The sequence below is a fragment of the Terrapene carolina genome, unplaced genomic scaffold, assembly GCF_002925995.2.
Source record: "Terrapene carolina triunguis isolate 2854851 unplaced genomic scaffold, T_m_triunguis-2.0 Scaffold174, whole genome shotgun sequence".
Classification (NCBI taxonomy): Eukaryota; Metazoa; Chordata; order Testudines; family Emydidae; genus Terrapene; species Terrapene triunguis.
This window is the reverse complement of record NW_020664525.1, coordinates 1903057-1923797: the sequence shown is the minus strand read 5'-3', so window position 1 is coordinate 1923797 and position 20741 is coordinate 1903057. Positions and strand designations below refer to the sequence as shown.

The 20741-nt window shown below is 43.2% G+C and overlaps 1 protein-coding gene across 1 annotated transcript in view; it reads left to right on the top strand.

The window, feature by feature from the left end:
- The first annotated feature begins 7006 nt into the window (after positions 1–7006).
- LOC113406980 (dynein regulatory complex protein 11-like) overlaps positions 7007–20741 on the top strand; it is a 138274-nt gene continuing 124539 nt past the window's right edge. Inside the window, exons 1-5 of the mRNA XM_029912062.1 lie at positions 7007–7045; positions 8539–8895; positions 14474–14593; positions 16865–17056; positions 18097–18168. Of these exons, the coding sequence (XP_029767922.1) occupies positions 7007–7045; positions 8539–8895; positions 14474–14593; positions 16865–17056; positions 18097–18168 (780 nt within the window). The remainder of the gene's footprint in view (positions 7046–8538; positions 8896–14473; positions 14594–16864; positions 17057–18096; positions 18169–20741) is intronic.

Below are 20741 nucleotides of genomic sequence, written 5' to 3'. Positions count from 1 at the left end.
TGAACAGAACGTTTTTGGAAGTCAGCTCACCTTTCATTCTCATGGGCCTCAGGAACTACTACTTCTTTCTGGGATCAAAAGCCAAAATATCCCAAGAAAGAGATTGGTGTCCTTAAGGTATCTCCAGCCCATTCAGTACTTGTGTGTCCAGCGCTGTGTGGACATGCAAAGCAGGGTGAGAGTGCTTGAGGGGGCTTTTCTTCCTTTACTCTGATGTAGAAGCCTGCCAATGGGGAGCCACACTTCTGCCTGTGTATACCAATCAGCAGAAGACCACTGCACAGAGTGTGAGTTGCACCCTGCAATTGAGTAACAGCTCGGCTGTTGCAGTTTGCACTCCTCTGTGTCAGCCAAAATATCTTCTGTGACTTCTGCTGGAGCATAGCTCCTCTATCCTCATCATCCCCACAGAGTGGGTTGCAGCTTCCAGTAAATCAGTATCAGGGGGTAGCCGTGTTAGTCTGTAGCCACAAAAAAAACAAGGAGTCCGGTGGCACCTTAAAGACTAACAGATTTATTTGGGCATAAGCAAATCAGCATGGCCCAAAGTATTTTGATCTCCCTCTGCTGGCTCTGCAGCAGAAGTTAAGTAATTGTTGCTGGTTCACAAAAATTAGTTGACATAAGTCACTAAGGCCCCAGTCCTGCAAATAGTCAATGGAACAACTCCCATGCTTAATGTTAATTCTGTAAACACTTCAGCATGAATGCGGAATTGGTGCAACAAAAATAACCAGATTAATTTCAGCTTTGTTGAAAACAGCACGTAAGTTAGTTTTTCCAAATTGAAAAAAGAAATGTCAGGCAGAAATGTATTGTCAGGCTTCAGAGGATACAGGAATATTAAATACGTGTAAAATAAATTGCCAGTGTTTTAAACAATTACTGTCAGTTTGACCACAAACATGTATCTTTAAGCCTCACTTTTAAATGAGTCGGTCATATTTTATTCTGAGTAATAAAAGTGAAGTTCTACGCAGAAGGTGCCATAGTATGGCACAAAGGCTGGATGATTAATAAAGTATTCTTGATTGACTACTAGTATCTGTACTTTGTTTACTCTCTCCGGGAGCATAGGGAGTTGAAGGGACACATTGATCAGAAAGGTAGGACGCTCTTTTACTCCAAAGCCATAAGAGCTGCCAGTATGCACTTTAGGGCCTTTGGAATTAAATGAGTGTATATGTTTTTCTCATCCCATTACTCAGTGTTGCTTATTTCCCCCTGTAACATTCCATGCCTTTCAGCTGCTATGGCAATTAGCAGTACTGCTTATACTGTGTGTGTGTGTGTGTGTGTGTGTACACATATATATATACACAGTGCACAGCAGGTTAACTTTAAGAACCTGGGCTCTTGCCCTCCCCTGAACTTCATCCTCTAATGTTGGAAGTATGAAAATTACACTCCGTTGCATTAGTTCCCACACACACACTTAATATAGAGTAGGTTGGACCTCCAAATACTCATCCTTCCTGCATCTCCTCATCTCTTGAATCACACTTTCAAAATTGGAATGCAGTCATTTACACTCTTTATAGTTAACGGCAATTGCTACTACTTCTGCCGCTGATTCCTACAACTACTGAGTAAGCATGTTGGATGCCCCAGGAACAATTATAGACCTTCATTTTGAAAACACTCATGCACATTGTGACGTTCTATACCTCGGGGGAGCGTGCTGTAACCTCCATATTCCTCATTTTCATATAATCCTGATCTTAAGTATAAAGCATGCCTTGTAAGCTAACAGGGGAAAGGTTATGATCTGCTAAAAGTCATTTCTCTATCCCTATATGTATATCATTAATGCATATAAAGTTGTGAGAATTGTGTAGAATGGTTGTCACTAAAACATGCTGTAAGTTGGGGGAAATCAGCCGGATACTAGCTCCCCAGAAGCAACAGCAAGGAAAGTAACCAACGCCCGGGTGGGATGTCAAACAACCCATCAACAGCCATTGTCCAGCAAGGGAGCTACAATGCAATGACTCACCTGCATGTGGCCACACCAGGGGAATTGCTCAACCTTGCTTGGAGAGATTCTGTAATGCTCACCTGACTCTGGGGGGGGGGGGGGGGGGGAAAGGAGGGCCAAGGGGGAGGAAAGGACAAAATAAAAGGAAGAGACGTTTGCCATGCTCTTCCTCTCTCTTCCACTTACATATACAGACACCACCACACCAAGTGACTAAAGCACTGATCAAAGGGGAGAGCCTGGCTAAAAAGCAACCAGCCAGCCTGTGGTGAGAAGCATCTAAGTTTGTAAGGGCACTGAAAGTGTTAAAATCAGCTTAGAATGTGTTTTGCTTTTATTTCATTTGACCAAATCTGACGTGTTATGTTTTGACTTATAATCACTTAAAATCTATCTTTATAGTTAATAAAACTGTTTGTTTATTCTACCCAAAGCAGTGCGTTTGGTTTGGTGTGAAGTGTGTCAGAGGCTCCCCTTGGGATAACAAGCCTGATGCATATCAATTTCTTTGTTAAATTGAGGAACTCATATAAGCTTGCAGTGTCCAGCGGGCATAACTGGACACTGCAAGAGGGAGGTTCTTAGGGTTGTGTCTGGGACTGGAGATATTGGCTAGTGTCATTCGTTTGCAAGTAGCTGGGAGCAGCTTACATGCCAGAGGCTGTGCGTGAACAGCCCAGGAGTGGGGGTTCTCACAGCAGAGCAGGGTAAGGCTGGCTCCCAGAGTCAAGGATTGGAGTCACCTAGCAGATCACTGGTCCAGATAACACCAGAGGAGAACATCACACACATATTTAATTTTACTACCATGCGTAGCCTCATTGAATTCCATGGGACTACCTGTGATAGTAACATTAAGCATGTGCATGAGTATTAGCAGGATCAGGGTCATAATTATGATCTTCACCCTAATGGGTTAAATCCACTTCTGATGTAACTTCACACACTAGTACATATGACCCTAATGACCATTGCGTAATAACGAAGGAAAGGGAGCCAGTCTTCATGATGTCTTGATGACAGTTCCTAGTGTACATCACAACTAGCAGAGACTTTCCTTTAAGATTAAAAGAAAAGTCAGCAGTCAGGATTTTGTTTCACTCTTTCCTTGGTGGCTGGAAGCCATTTTTGCCCACAGGTCCCTCTTTCTCCTGAAGACAGGGTGTGGTGCCCTTTCAAGCTTGTGGGAAGAAAACCGTAGCAAATGGGCAAAATGAAAAGTGAGTGAAGGGCCCTATGTTGCCTGGTTAGTAAGGTGGGAGGGCTGAAGGGCCTCACTCCCCTCCTATGGTCCCTGGGCTGGGGCCAGGCACTCCCATCAGCACAGAGATTGCTCCCTCTAGCACACAGGGAGCATTAGCCACTCTGACAGAGGAGCAGACACTGTAGAAACGAATGGAGACTGCAGTGGGCATGCTCCATTTGTGCCCCTAGGCACTCAGGAGGAGACTGTGCCTCTCAGGAGCACAATTGTTCCTGGAGTTGCCCTTGTGGTGCAGCAGCGCAGTCAGGGCCACACATTCAGGCACCTTTGAGCCCTAAGGTTACTGCACCTATGGACCAGCATGGCCTTAATCACTGAATATTTACGTGAGAATTTGCACCGCTATGATCAGATCTGGCAACATCTGGCTGTGTGTTTACTTGTTTGTTTTATCAAACTAAGATAGGATTTGAGACACTTAAAACGCACTTCCTGCATCACTGCCTGAACAAATAGTGCCCATTCTGGTTATGGGTCAGTTGGCTCCCTATCTTAAGCACTAGGGGCCAGACCCTCAAATGGTGTATGCTGACTTACACCATGTGAGGATCTGCCCCTGGTTGTTTTGATGTCATTCTTTTCCCGCCTTTTTCTTTTCCTTAATGTTTTGTACTTTATTTCCCCCCCCCCCTTTTCCTGTCCTTTATTTAGATTGAATGTTAATGCTGGAAAAACAGACAAATGTCATGATCTCCACAGACATGAAACCGATCCATAACAACATGTTTGCAGTAATTTGTCATTATCTTACACGTATCTGATACTATTTTGCCTTATGTTAACATGCTTTAATTTAAAAAAAAAAAATTATTCAAAAATATAAAAAGAAACTGTGAATATTAGCTGGCACAATGGGAGAACACTTGGCATTCTCCCCAGACTGGGGAGAGAGAAAGAGGTTATTGTAAAATGGAGTGGACAGTTGTATGGGCAGTTTTGGTTGCACTGATGCCTATTGTCAGCTCTGAAACAACTTGCATTTGAAATGTTCTAGCCTGAGGATACCCACTGTTCATAAATCAAGCCTGTAGTTGGGGTACAGCCTATAGGGCCAGACATCCTCAAAGATTTATAACCTCCCCACTGCAAAATTGTTTCTAGATACACACAGCTAGGAAAGTACAATAGCGTATTGTGTTCTTCTGTGCTGGAGTACCCCATGAGTCTCATTGGTTTCCGTTCATCTGAGTCCCCAATTCTAAGAACGTGTACAAAACCCCCATTGATCAATTGGCTGAGCTGTCAGGGCACAGCTAATGGTGTTCTTGCTTGTGCCAATCTTTCATACCCCAGTGGTTTTATTTTGTTTATCTCTTGCACCTGGGTTAATTGCTGCAATCTACTGAGTCAGTTGGTGCAATGGGATATAAATGAAGTAGGAAGAAAGGGGGAAAGATCTGGGTGGGCTCTTAATACATTAAGAAGAGCAGGGCCAGCTGCATCCTGCCAAAGCTGAAAAGTATAGTATACACTTTAAAAAAATTAAAGCATGTAAATTCAATAACAGGCTCAGATTGGTCATATTTTTGCTGAGCATTCTAGTCAGTCAGAACATCCCCATCAATACTCTGAAGAAATAAACAAATACAGAGAGCTCAAGCCACTATGTCCAAGATGAGAAACCTTACTGCAATATTATCCTGTCATCTCCATAGCCTCATTAGAATTGCAAGTATATCATTCAGTATTATAAAATGCATAGGCATGAGGGAACAATATGATTGGCTTACGAAGATTCCAACCCATACACTTATGGATGACAATCACAACGGTTGCAGCTGCTTGGCCTCTTCATCACAACAGAAAAGTAATATGCAACTGCATTCTCAGTCCCAATCAGACCAGCAAGATAACTGGTACAAAATAGCTCTATAAAATGTAACAGACATAATTCAATTGAATGTGTTAATAATCCTTCTGCCAGGTGCCGGTGACAGCAACAAGGGCTAGGTTCAATGTATCTAAGGTAAATTGATATATGACTCGAACCCCACCCAGAGCAGTACTCTTGTTTCTGGCTCTGGGAAATAAAAATAAAGCTTCCCTTGTCACGCTTACAGGAAGGTTTTTCCCCCACTCACAAGCGCTCGAAAGTCATTCAGAAATATGGAACACGGGAATCTTTAATTTGGGGAGAAAGATGAACACAACCAAAAGAAACATGAAACAAAACAATGATATATATTTATATATGAGAAACTGAACAACCCAAATTAATACACCAAGAGTTTGGTCATCTCCCAGTCCAGCTTATGGAGCTCCAGAACCCTGTACCACCACAAACTCCACCCACCAAAAACCCCACTCACAGGTTGAGTTAGTCTCAGTGGTAACCAAAGGATATCCAAGGGTGGCTCTCCTCTGCTTGTCAGCTCTAGACCTCAGAGAACTATTCTGCCAGATCTGACGCCAATGAGCAGCAACCTAGTCCAGTCCAGTGCTTTCACGTCTGCCTCCACCAGCTGAGTGGGCTGGGACACGGTGAAGTCAGCTCACTATTGCCACCACTGGTCTGGTTAGGACTTTCTGTGGAGCCAACTCTACTCCACTGCTGCCAGTGAGGCCTTTGAACAGAGCCAGCTCTACTTCTCCATCATTACTGATACAGACACACCTCTCTATAGAGTTTTTCACTGAGGTTATGGAATCACCACATGGGGAGCATAGAGCAGAACTGGACCCTAGGATAAAATCCCTATTCTCTAGATCAAAGTTCTTCAAGACAAAACTTCCTATTTCTTTTTTGAGGCCAAGCTTTGTTATCCAACCAAAGTCTGTTTCTTATTCAGTCAGGGTGATTCCTCACCCCTGGCATATCTTGCACAGTTCTATGTCCTTTCATGAGCTCAGTACTAGCAACAACCTATTATCACCTTTACGCATGAAAACAAACATTTCCAACCAAAAGAACAAAAACTCAATAGGTGGAATTATGGGTAAACAATATTACAATTCATGTAAATGAAGTTAGCCAGAGCTGGATTTTCCACTTCTCCCCAACAGAGGGAGCAGAGAACTCCATCCCTCTAGGTTTTCTAGCCAGGGTGCTTGCTTTAGTTTTTGGATGAAGTAAAACTGTACTTTCAGCTTTAGATACAAATCTCCTCAGAATTCTGAGGGAGTCAGGTCTGGTTTTTTAGTTGCCGCTTCTCCTTACCTTACAGATTTAAACCTTGTTATTTATGTGTATTATAGTAAATCAGAGGCCCCATCCACATAGTGAGAGGTAGCCTCTGCCCTGAAGAAAACACAGTGTAAATAGACAAGACAGATAAAAACAGTATTATTAACCCCATTTTGCATATTGGGAACTGAAGCACAGGGAGCTTAAGTAACTTGACCAATGTCACACAGAAAGTCTATGACAGAGCCAGGAATTGATGCATATCCCGAGTCCCAGCCCATGGTCTTAACCACAAAACTATACATTCTGTCATCTGAGGTCCTTTCTCACATTATTTTCCTACCTTACTAGCTGTCATGCATCAGCATTTGAGAGACTAAGGATGAACAGTGAAAGCAGAGTTCCAACCCTTTGTACATGGCACTTCCTTTCTTAGTTCAGGATTTCCAGCATGGCTGTGAGACTGAGTGCTCTTTTTAAAATACGTCTTTAACCATTCCTATGTTCCAATTTCCATCTTACAGTAGCATGTTCCAATATACTCTATGTTGCCACTGTAAAAAAAAAGCACAACTAATGCTGATATAGCACTTTCATCAGTAGATCCCAAAGCACTTTTCAAAGGGAAGTGAGTATCATTATGCCCACTTTACAGATAGAGAAAGTGACGCATGGTGAGGTGAAGTAACTTACCCAAGGTCACCCAGTAGGCCAGTGGCAGAGCTTAGAACTCACACACTTATCTTCTAGGCCACACTACCTTCCTTGATCCCCCCTGTAACCGTATGGACTCACCCCGGCGGCGCCTCCTGCTGGTACCTTCTGGGAATTAGCTCTCCAGCCGTCAGAGCGCCCTCTGCAGGCCGGTGTCCCGCTTTTCCTGGCCCCCGTGTCCCTCCCGGACCCGGTGCCCCTTGCACACCGGGATACTGCCCCCTGGCAGTACACCCCTCAGTCTCAGGGTCTCCCCTCCCGGGGAACCCCTACCCACTATCCCCGCCTCGCCTCAGTCGTAGGCTACTGCCAGTCACCAACTAGCCCCCGCTCCCTGGGGCAGACTGCAGTATAAGCCACTCATCACAGGCAAGGTTGGGTTTGGACCTGCTCCCTTTACCTATAGCGGAGCTGCCCCTCTGCAGCTCTAGTGGGCCCTTACTTCAGCCTGCAGCCTGGTGCTCTGCTAGGCTGGAGCTCCCCAGCTCCCTGGCCCTTCCCCAGCACTGCTCCACCTTTGGTACTTTCCTCAGCTCCCCTGGCAGCCTAGTCCCTCCCTCTCCAAAGGCTAGAGAGAGAGTGTGGGCTCCTAGCCCACTGCCCTCTTATAAGGGCCAGCTGAGGCTGCTTCCCCACTCAGCCTGGGGACTGCTTGCTCCCAGCCACTGCCCTCTCCTGGGCTGTTTTAAGCCCTTTAAGGCCGGAGCAGGTGACCACCCCGCTACACCCCCACAATCATTGCTGTTGCAGCTAGCCTGGAAAGGCTGGATTGTAAGAGAAGCCTGCTGTTATTGTCACAGCCTGTGGAAATACCAGCAATTCCTTGCAGAACCGACAATTTCCAAGATGCAGGTGATATAAATTCCATGTCCTCATATTGCCAATGAAAAAAAACATCACCACCATTGTAACCTTTAAACTCCTTTTTGATGCTACTGCAGCCCAGTTCCTGACAGGAGAATAAAAAGGGGAGCCTAACGTTTTATTTTTTTAAATTGCAACCACTGGACATCGAATCATGCAATAAGGGTTGTGACGCCTGACGTACATGCCTTAGGTTCTGATCCCGCATTGACTTCAGTGGGGTTTCACATAGGCACAGGGGTCTGCCTATGCAGAGCTCGTTGCTAGACGGGGGCTGTCGTTACAACTATATTTTGTGATAAACTCCAACAATTTCTAACTTTTTTATGTTATTAAAGCATAATTTTAAAACTCCTATTTCTAAATCCGCTTTACTAGTAGAGACAATAAAAAAGAGCTATGGTTTAATTAAGTAATGCTGATAAAATACATAAACTCTGCTTTAAAATACATTTTAGCTACGTTTTTAAAATCTTTTTGGAATTAAAATGCACTTCAGTGCTTACATTTGCGAGATATCCACACTTCTGGAGTCTTGGAGATACTCAGTAACTGTGCATCCAATTGTGTGCTAATCAATGCTTATATCTGCAGCTAAGATATTCTTTTCTCCTTTCAATTAGCACTTATAATAAGATGTGGGCAGAAGCCCAAGAAGCCCTCAACGGTCTGCTCCAGAGGGAGATAGAAGATAAGTCCCTAAAGCCACAGAAGGATCGCATAACAGTGTTCCAGACTTTAGCCACCTTCTACATCAAATATGTGCAAATTTTCTGTAACTTGGAGACTGTCTACGACCAGATCGTTCACCCACAAAAACGGTTAGTGATTCGGCAAGTGCTGGAGGGAGTGATGGGCCGTATTCTGGAGCTGAAGAATGAAATGGTGGAGCTGGAGAACTCAGAGTTTCATTACTTTGATGATATCCTGCAAGATCTTAAGCTGTCCCCTGTAGGTATACTTTTATCATAAGCAAGTTAGGAATATATTCTATATATTCTATAGTCTAATGTAAATCTGTTGACGTCAATGAATCTGTGCTGATTTACTCCATCTGAGGATCTAGCCTAGTATTTACCAGAAAGTCAATACTATTTAACTGTACTGGGCTAAATTCTCTGTTGGTGTAAATTGGCAGAGCACCATTTATTTCAATGAAACTGCCCCAATTTACACCAGCAGAGAACTTGGCCTACTATATGCTCACTAGTTTACTGCATAGTCACTATTTATGGTATTTCTGTTAAAAATAACTATATAGAATATATTCGTTCTACAGTGAGCCTTTCATGTGGGAGCAAGCTTTTAAAAATGAATCTGCTTGATCAATGTTATATTTCAGTATGTCTGTAATACTACCAAAGATGTATAGTTTTTAATAAAGGTGATCTCCTTTATGTCTGACTTGTTCTACTTGGTCCTAAAGTGAACTCATGCTAGAATAAGTCAGCTTCTATGTTAATAATGGTAACATTGAAAATCCAACCTGATTTTACTGTAGGATCACATAGGATGGTCCACTTAGGACCAAGCCACAGCCAATATCAGACTTCAGTTTGATTTGCCTTTTGCTTCAAGATGAATCAGTTTGATCTCATGGCTCTCTCAGAGGTTACAAATAAAACTAGGTGGGGAATAGACTGGTCCTGTGGTTAGTTCTCCAAACTGCCACCTGAGAAACTTTAGTCTGCCCTCTCATTGCAAGACAGGAAGGGGCTAGGATCACATTCAATGTCTAGGGAAAAGGATTGCCTTGTAATAACCCTTCTATCCAATTTGTTGTCTGAAGGACAACCCAACTAAACCTCAACCCTAGTAAATACAGTAGAACCTCAGAGTTATGGACACCTCGGGAATGGAGGTTGTCCGTTACTCTGAAATGTTCGTAACTCTGAACAAAGCGCAGTTCAGGCTCCAGATCCAGCAGGATTCAGCAGTGGCTGAGCTCCCTACTCGGCCCCAGCATGAATTTGTAAGCATGTTCCTCTCTAGGCAGGGGTGTGTGGGGGTGAAAACAGCATGTCCCCCTCCCAGCTGGGGGGGGAGGTAAAAACAACGTGCCCCCCACCCGGCAAGGAGGAGAGGGGCAAAAGCTGCGCAGACCCCAGCGCTGCTCCTGTTCTTCAACCCAGATGTGCCTACCTTTAAGATGCAATACAGGCACAGTACAGTACTTGCTTTTTTGTTTTGTTTTGTGTCTCTGCTGCTGCCTGATTGGTTACTTCCGGTTTCACATGGTGTCTGTCAGTCCATAACTCTGGTGCTCGTATCTTTGAGGTTCTACTGTATGGCCATAATATGGATCCTTGAAGGTTGAAGGTATTAAAAAACGGATGAGAAATAATGGTGATTTGACTGATATTTCCTTTTGTTTCTGACAACTCTACCTGTTGTCAAAGTTGGGTACTGTAAGTAACAGCTTCTCTAATGGAAAAGTAAACAAAGTTATTGTTTAAATGATTACTATTTTCTGGATCCTGGTTATAATGTGAAAGAAATTGCCTAGTGGTATCTTAATATATTATAGAATTAGTTCTTTAGTTTTTAGATATGAAACATGTTGCGGCTTTTAACTGATTTTGCCATATAAATATGTATAGTACAGTGATTGCCACTTATTTCGATCAACCATCTTTCTGCTACTTTATTCATAGCAGACAACTATTTTGACCATCAGAATACATATTGGAGAATATAAAGGCATCATTCAGAACCTGATAACTTGAAATGTATTAGATTTTTTTTAAAACCACAATTATGAACATTACTGTATTTTGATGATTTATAGATAAATCAACCAAGAAAGAAAAGTTGATGGGTTTGAAATGTAACATTTTTAACATCAGATGTTAAAAAAATGAAGATGAATTCTCGTCCCTCTGCCCCACCTTAGGACTAAAAAGACATGGTGTCACTGCTGAGTAAGATAGCATTGAGACGCTTGGGGAGGGTGGTTTGGAACTGTTCTCAACAGTTGATGATAACATAGACTTGATTATTGACATTGGTGCTATTTTGGTGGGCATCAAATGCCTTTTCACTTCGCTGCTTGTGCATCATACTCTTGCCCATATCTGAAGTGATAGCCAGGGTTCTGTAGAAACAAAAGCAACAGTCCGTTTGCTTGAGCGAATATTTTAGCCATTTCTTTAATAAAATCTTTGTTAATAGCACCATTGTGTTCCAGGTCTATCAGGAGTCCAAAACAGAGACTGCTGTCAATGTGTTTTCATGTTTGCAGTGACACAGTAGTCATGTTTAGTCCCAGAACATTAGAGAGACAATGTGGAAGCGTTAACATCTTTTATTGGACCAACTTCTGTTGATGAAAGAGTTAGGCTTTCAAGCTTACACAGAGCTCTTCTTCACTTCTGTGTAAGCTCGAAAGTTTGTCTCTGCACCAAAACTAGTTGGTCAAATAAAAGATATTACCTTGCCCACCTGGTCTTTCTAATGTCTTTTCATTAATTTGTACTTGCCATTAAGGAGTGCTAGTGATAGCTTACTCTTGGAAGAATTGCCTCTATTCATAAGCAAGGTTCTAACAATCAATTGTGCTACTCAGTAGTGCCTTGGCTTCTACTAACTCATAGATCTTTTGGGGGTTCTTCTTTCTCTGCATGTCTCTCAAAGAAGCCCTCTTCTTTCACTTCTCTGCATCAGGGAGTAATCCTGTAAGAAAACAAGCAATGGAAATGTGAGACAGTTGTAATTTTTATCATAGAATCATAGAATATCAGGGTTGGAATGGACCTCAGGAGGTCATCTAGTCCAACCCCCTGCTCAAAGCAGGACCAATCCACAACTAAATCATCCCAGCCAGGGCTTTGTCAAGCCTGACCTTAAAAACCTCTAAGGAAGGAGATTCCACCACCTCCCTCGGTAACCCATTCCAGTGTTTCACCACCCTCCTAGTGAAAAAGTTTTTCCTAATATCCAACCTAAACCTCCCCCACTGCAACTTGAGACCGTTACTCCTTGTTCTGTCATCTGGTACCATCCTCTTTGGAACCCCTTTTCAGGTAGTTGAAAGCAGCTATCAAATCCCCTCTCATTCTTCTCTTCTGCAGACTAAACAATCCCAGTTCCCTCAGCCTCTCCTCATAAGTCATGTGCTCCAGCCCCCTAATCATTTTTGTTGCCCTCTGCTGGACTCTTTCCAATTTTTCCACATCCTTATTGGAGCGTGGGGCCCAAAACTGAACACAGTAGTCCAGATGAGGCCTCACCAATGTCAAATAGAGGGGAATGATCACGTTCCTCGATCTGCTGGCAATGCCCCTACTTATACAGCCCAAATTGCCATTAGCCTTCTTGGCAACAAGGACACACTGTCAACTCATATCCAGCTTCTCGTCCACTGTAACCCCTAGGTCCTTTTCTGCAGAACTGCTGCCTAGCCATTCGGTCCCTAGTCTGTAGCAGTGAATGGGATTCTTCCGTCCTAAGTGCAGGACTCTGCACTTGTCCTTGTTGAACCTCATCAGATTTCTTTTGGCCCAATCCTCTAATTTGTCTAGGTCCCTCTGTATCCTATCCCTACCCTCCAGCATATCTACCATTCCTCCCAGTTTAGTGTCATCTGCAAACTTGCTGAGAGTGCAGTCCACGCCATCCTCCAGATCATTAATGAAGACACTGAACAAAACCGGCCCCAGGACCGACCCTTGGGGCACTCCACTTGATACTGACTGCCAACTAGACATGGAGCCATTGATCACTACCCGTTGAGCCCGATGATCTAGCCAGCTTTCTATCCACCTTACAGTCCATTCATCCAGCCCATACTTCTTTAACTTACCGGCAATAATACTGTGGGAGACTGTATTAAAATTTTTGCTAAAGTCAAGGAATAACACGTCCACTGCTTTCTCCTCATCCACAGAGCCAGTTATCTCGTCATAGAAGGCAATTAGGTTAGTCAGGCATGACTTGCCCTTGGTGAATCCATGCTGACTGTTCCTGATCACTTTCCTTTCCTCTAAGTGCTTCAGAATTGATTCCTTGATGACCTGCTCCATGATTTTTCCAGGGACTGAGGTGAGGCTGACTGGCCTGTAGTTCCCCAGATCCTCCTTCTTCTCTTTCTTAAAGATGGGCACTACATTAGCCTTTTTCCAGTCATCCAGGACCTCCCCCAATCGCCATGAGTTTTCAAAGATAATGGCCAATAGCTCCGCAATCACATCCACCAACCCCTTTAGCACCCTCGGATGCAGCGCATCCGGCCCCATGGACTTGTGCTCATCCAGCTTTTCTAAATAGTCCTGAACCACTTCTTTCTTCAAAGAGGGCTGGTCACCTCCTCCCCATGCTGTGCTGCCCCGTGCAGCAGTCTGGGGAGCTGACCTTGTTCGTGAAGACAGAGGCAAAAAAAGCATTGAGTACATTAGCTTTTTCCACATCCTCGGTCATTAGGTTGCCTCCCCCATTCAGTAAGGGGCCCACACTTTCCTTGACTTTCTTCTTGTTGCTAACATACCTGAAGAAACTCTTCTTGTTACTCTTAACATCTCTTGCTAGCTGCAACTCCAAGTGTGATTTGGCCTTCCTGATTTCACTCCTGCATGCCTGAGCAATATTTTTATACTCCTCCCTGGTCATTTGTCCAATCTTCCACTTCTTGTAAGCTTCTTTTTTGTGTTTAAGATCAGCAAGGATTTCACTGTTAAGCCAAGCTGGTCGCCTGCCATATTTACTATTCTTTCTTCACATCGGGATGGTTTGTTCCTGCAACCTCAATAAGGATTCTTTAAAATACAGCCAGCTCTCCTGGACTCCTTTCCCCCTCATGTTATTCTCCCAGGGGATCCTGCCCATCAGTTCCCTGAGGGAGTCAAAGTCTGCTTTTCTGAAGTCCAGGGTCCGTATTCTGCTGCTCTCCTTTCTTCCTTGTGTTAGGATCCTGAACTCGACCATCTCATGCTCACATACTCATCTTATGATACAAGTGAGTAAAGGCAGACTCTTGGGTAGACATTTCCAATCATTCTTGATTCTGAGAGGTGATTAGATACCACAGGGATAGGCACCGTAGAAATATTGAAGCGGCTAGATAACTAATCTAGTCTTAATTCCTTGTAATAATAACAATGCAATACAGCTGATTTGTTTTCCAAGATGTTGATTAAATAATGTGGGAGGATCATACTAATGAGTTTATTAAATTCAGAGGAAGTCACTGTCTGTACATTTTTATATACCAGCACACTCTGAAATGTTCAAAATAGTTGCTAATTTTTTTATTTGTAATTGTACAATTTAAAAAAAAATGCTGTGGAAACCTGTATGAAACCGGGTGGGGATGATTCAGAAACTGGATTGATTTGTTGTTGTTGACTTAGACCTTGAGTAATTGCAAAGTAATAGCACAGCAGCTGTTATATAGGTCAAGTCACACAACACTCCTGGAAATTCAAGAATCTTTAGGCCAACTTAATTAGTCTGTAAAGGAAAGGTGTTAAGGTAATAAGCAACATGGTTTTAAATACAGCTCTAACAGTGTCCCATGAATATTTCTCTCCCCTAGGAACACATAGAAATCCCTATCCCAAGGTATTTTATTAAGGAGAAGCTGAAGGTGCTGAGAGAGAGGGAGAAAATTCTTGCTCAGATTTTAATTAATTCTGGATTGCAAGACATCAAACCGGTTAGTATACCATGGGTACCGTAATGATCCAGTCATCTGCCTATCCTTTTATCTTGTAACTGAACATGTTTTCAAACATATGAGTGAAGCATATACATTTTCCCCATACCAATCTATAATGAAACATTGAAGTGAGAAATATTTTTGTAGTATATATTTAATCAAACTGCATTGACAGGTGAATCACAACTGGAAAGAGACATAATGTACATTTCCACCAGGAATGAATGTCTTCAATCTGAGCAATATTAACAATGGTAACTCTGCAAAATAATCTGGCTTCATTTTATGCCGTGAAAGTAATAGAAGGGCAGCATTATGGCCCCAGTTCAGCAAGGTACTTAAGCATGTGGCTAACTTTTATTGCACAAGTAGTCCCACTGATTTCAACTTAGGTACATGCTTAAGTACTGTGCTGAGTCAGGGTTCATAACAAGAACAGAAATCACATTAAGATTGCATAAGTATCATAGAATATCAGGCTTAGAAGAGACCTCAGGAGGTCATCTAGTCCAACCCCCTGCTCAAAGTATTAGCATTCTAACCTCCCATTTTCAGTTGTTGATAACATTCTGAAAAATTCCTGTGCTCTTTTCTGTACAGCGATGCAGCTGCAATAGCTAGGAGAAGAAAACTGAAATTTGGCATCGAGATAATCCTTAGAGAGGAGAAGTGTCTTTGAACAGTCTGCTGAAAACTGTTTTTGAGCTGATGGAGTTAAGACTCTTTGGCTCTGCTGTATATATGTAGTACTCTTTAGAAGCTTTCCTCCCCTCTAAACTACTTACGTGCACAACTGTACATGCATGTCTGGCTAACTTAGATTCATAGACTTTATGGCCATAAGAGATCACTATGATAATGTAATCTGACTTCCTACAATACCCAGGCCTTAGAATTTCACCCTGCAGTGGAGGAAATTATTCTTCCCTACTAGGTACGTGAGACTATCAACACCAATAATTTGTGGTTGAACTAATCTGGACCGTGAAAATAAGGAGTTGAGCGAAGGCTCCTGTGCATTTCATAATGAGCTAACAAAAATGTTCATATGCAGAGCCTTAGTCTCAATCCCTGCACATCTTAAAGTGTGTTTCCCTACCCATGCTCTGCCCACCTCCCTCACCAGGAGTAACCTATTAAGGATGAATCTGCCCAGTGTGGAGCCAGATTACATGGCAGTGAGGACTTTCCACATTTGTACTCTAGTGTAACTGTAGGGCAGATCTCTCTTGACATGCTATCACCATGTGAGGCATGTAAAGCTGAATAAATAATCTTTTTTATTAACACAGTTATATATGTGCTCCGTGCTCTACTTCCAGTTAATTCTGTCTACTGATTTCCTATGCTCAACTACTACCACTGAGGTTGCTGTTGAGTCTTCTGCACTTCGATATGAATCATAGTGAACCATATACATTCAGGAAATTCTAGCTGTCTTCTAACAGGCTTCCATATTCCCGTATGCATGTAACAAAAAACTGTTACAGAGCATGCATTAAAAATTCAATAGTTCAGCAGGAGACTTTTATGGATATGATTCTTGTGTATTCATAGATTGTGTATTTTTCCTTGTAGGGAAAACCAAGTTTAAAATTTAGTACAGTGAGCTCAACTCATTATTTGTATACAGAACTGTATCCAATTGAGGGTGTCAATAATAGGAGAGGAAAAAAATTCTGCCTTTCCGGCAGGTGAACTCTAGACCTAATGGGCATATCCAGAAGCCCCTATCTCCAGAATTTAGGAGGAAAATAAGAGGAAGCTAGAGAGGTCTATTAGTTTAATCGAATTTAGCCATACTGATATTTAGGCTTATTTCTCAAACAAAATAAAAGTTATAAGTTCTTTGTTACATAAACTACAGTAAGAACGATTCTTACTTTTTACCCCTATGTCATCAGGAACTCCTTGCCCTCTCAAAATCCAACCTTACCAAAGGGTATGATGGTTATAGAAGTGGCATGTCTGGTTCACTTTCTCCTTAAAATGCTTTTCAGGTTAAAATTGAGATCCTGGTACAATTATCAAAATGCCAAACTGTCAAAACTAAAATTAGGTGGTCCTGAGGTATGGGTTTCACCCTCTATGTGTTGGGGCTACTTTTGTCTTGGATGGATTCCACTAAGATATCATTAATTATTCAGTTTTCCAACTAACATAGAGTTAACAAAAGACACATCTGAATTTTCAAAATGATTCAGGAAAATAACTCTTAGGATCTACATGTTCTGATAACATTTATCTGTGTTTTTCGCTGTACCACAGAAGAAATACATAAAGCCCTTGCCTCTTGAAGAAGTCATTAGAGTAATCCAGATTTCGGAGAGGGCTCGGCAGGGTCGCCTAAGGGCTACATTCATGAAGCAAATCTACCTGGAAGAAAAGAGAGAAAGACAAGCCAGACTTCAGGGAGTAAAAGGTCCGAATTTGGATGCTGCCGCACTTCGTATTCAAAAGGTGAGTCTTGTTTCTGTCAGAACAGTGCTGGAAGAATTGACAGTGTGTTTTGTTCACAAGCAGGGGCGGCTCCAGGCACCAATGCACCAAGTGCGTGCCTGGGGCGGCAAGCCATGGGGAGAGGCCTGCCGGTCGCCGTGAGGGCAGCAGTCAGGCTGCCTTCGGCGGCATGCCTGCGGGAGGTCCGCCAGTCCCACGGCTTCGGTGACAATTCGGCGGTGGGTATGCCGAAGGAGCGGGACCGGCGGACCTCCTGCAGGCATGCCGCCGAATCCGCGTTACCAGCGGACCTCCTGCAGGCACGCCGCTGAAGGCTGCCTGACTGCCGTGCTTGGGGCAGCAAAATACATAGAGCCACCCCTGTTCACAAGAACAGCATGAACAGAAATGAACCTCATGATACAGAACATTCTGAATTGGCATTAGCCTAATTGTGTAGCTGGTTGGAACCCCATCACGTGGGCCATTCCAAACAAGATTGGACAAAGCACTAGAAACGAAACTGAAGGGAACAGTCCTGCCGGGGCAGTCCTCTGATTTCAGTGGCCCAACCTGTCCTCTCTGATCCACACCCCAAGATCCAAGTGTATCATTGGTGATTCATGTGTTTGGGGAGTAAAACTTGCTGCTCTCTCTGGGGCAAAAGAGAGTTTGTCTCTAAATAGAAAGAAGCAACCCTGCAAAAACTGAGACAGTGTAGTCAGTGTGGAGTTGAGAGGCAGGCCATTGCTAGCTAGGATCCACATGGCGAATACTCCTGTGTGTTGGCAGGATCACAGAGCTCAGTGAGAGCAAGAATGGACCCTAGATCTAAACAAGCTTTCAACAATTATGCTTTTAACATGTGCTGGGAGGAGGGGGAAGAGCAGACTTCAGAATTTGTTTAAAATAATACCGCAGATGGCAACCTGTTCAGGAGTAATTGCTTCAATTGTATATTCTGTTTTTCCTTCCTCTATTTGTTTTTTCCTGTGCCTGCTGCAGTAAAGGAAGCAGTAACAAGGCCCATTTATCTCATTAGAGTCATGTTTACAATTCAGGTTTGGCGTGGATTTACCCAGTGGAAGAAAACAGTGAAAATGAGAGAAGAGGAAATGATATTTCTGGGGATGGTAAGTTTTGCTTCCCAAAGAATATAAAATGCATTCAAGATTGTATTCTGTTTTCCCTTTGCATTTTTGTAATTTAACAGTAGGGGAAAACAAGAAATTCATTTTCTAAAACTCTTCACATATTTTAAAGAGGTCTTTAAGACCAAAGAACTCAAATGAAATGACTGATGATGTGGCAGTAGGACAATCTCACTTCTGCTATAAACTCTTGTGATATACATTAGTGCCATATCTACTGCAGATGTGGAAACAGACAGACTTTGCTCCAGGATTTGGGGAATATGAGCCAGGCATGGCAGAGCAAGGTTAGTCGGTCTTCTGTTCATAATGCCTCAGGACTCAAGATGCTTTATTCCTGAAACAGAGTTGAACCTGTCAAGTCTTCTCCGCACACCATTTTGCAGGCCCACTCCCATTGTGTGTGTGGTTGGGGAAGGAAGTAAAAAGCTGCCAAATAAATATATCCCCTAGGCCCACCTGGGGGAGAAGCGGCAAAACAGCACCTCAGGGCACCTGGCATGGGGAGTCAAAAGAGGAAAATAGACATACACAGTGATCTTTTAGACCAGGAGTGGTGGAGAATAGAAGGAAAGCCTAGGGGAGTTTCCCCCTCTCCCATAATCAGGGAAGGTAAACCGTCCCCTCCCTGCAGGCATAGGAAGGTATGTGTTTCCCCCAGCCTCTCCATGCCTCGGCTATCGAGCTTCTCCAAGCAGCTGGAAGCAGCAGCTTATTCTACACAAGTCTGGTCTGTGGGCAGATGGGAAGAGTCAGAGAAGGAGCGGGCAGGAAGGAAAGCCATTCCCTTCATTCCCTGGAAACTCAACAAAATTCCATAATGCAAATTTGCTCCATCCTTGGAAGCAGCAACTGGTGCTCAGTAGCCGATGCATCTTGTTGGTGCCGAATATAAGTGTGGAATAAATTATAGTGCTCCCAGCAGCTAGCTGGGAGAGGGGATAGACTCTCCCCATACCTTTCCAGCTGTCATCCATTCCCGCAAATGCATTTGTCCTGCCCTCTCCACTCTGTAGTATTTATTTGGTATGACATAGTATAGGTGCCACACCCTCCAGGTCCCCTTATCTACTACAACACGGCGCTGTTGGTACTGTGTTCAAATAACAGCCTTTTACAATACTGCCCTTACAGTAATATTCATTCTCATCATGTAGTTTGTTAGATGTATGTATGGCTTTTGTATTCTAGAGCTGTTAAAATAGCATTTAAAAAAATCAATATTCCATCGTTGAAACAGACCTTCTGCTTCCCCCAAAACATAGGTTGGACAATTTTCTTATCCAACAGTGAAATTATACTTAGCCAGGTCATTGCTTTATGAAAACTAATTCTACCCCCAACAACATACAGAAAAAGAGTGTTACTTAAGAATGTTCTTCAAAACCTACCCTACAGAAGGAAATCTGAATTGCCCTAAGCCTGTGGTTCTCAACCTTTTCCTTTCAGAGGGCCTCCCCCCCACACACACACACTATAAAAACTCCATGCCCCAGCTGTGCCACAACTGCTTTTCTGCATATAAAAGGCAGGACTGGCATTAAGGGGTAGCAAGCTGGGCAGTTGCCCGGGGCACACGCCACAGGGGGCATTGTGAAGCTAAGTTGCTCAGGCTTTGACTTCAGCCCCAGGTGGTGGGGCTTGGGGCCCCAGGCTGCAGTCCTGCACTGCGGGGCTTCAGCTTTCTGCCCTGGGCCCTAGCGAGTCTAATGCAGGCCATGCTTGGTGGACCCCCTGAAACCTGCTCATGGCCCCCCAAGGGGCCGCAGACCCCTGGTTGAAAACCAGTGCCCTAAGCCAGTGGTTCTCAACGAGGGGTACACGTACCGCTGGGGGTACACAGAAGTCTTCCAGGGGGTACAGCAACTCATCTAGATATTTGCCTAATTTTACAACAGGCTACAGAAAAAGCACTAGCGAAATCAGTACAAACTAAAATTTCATACAGACAACGACGTGTTTATACTGCTCTATATACCCTGAAATGTAAGTACAATATTTATATTCCAATTCATTTATTTTATAATTATATGGTAAAATGAGAAAGTCCGCACTTTTTCGGTAATAGTGTGCTGTGACACTTTTGTATTTTTATGTCTGATTGTGTAAGCAAGTAGTTTCTAAGTGAGGTGTAACTTGCGAGGACTCTAGTCTCTAGAAGATGACGGAGGAATGGAGATTACAGGTGTGATTGGGTATACAGCTGCATCCTCTTTTCACTGTGGCCCGCACACTGATAATGGGTGTGAAGACAGCAAATGTATTGTACCCGATGGGAAAAACTATACATTCATGGGGAGAAGAAGGCTTAAAACCTAACGCAACATCCAGATTCTTCACTTTCTGACCGGTTTTTAGGAGCAATGGAATTGATGTTTGCAATTCTGCGCTAGGTACAGCCATTATTTGACATCAAATATCTAATCGAGGGAGATGGGGGAAATGAAAACTGCTTTGTCTTCCAATGTTTTCATATTTCGGATTTGTGTTTTTCCTGCATTTTTAATGCCACATTCCCATCTACGGCCCTCTAAAGGAAACAGGCATCAATTCAC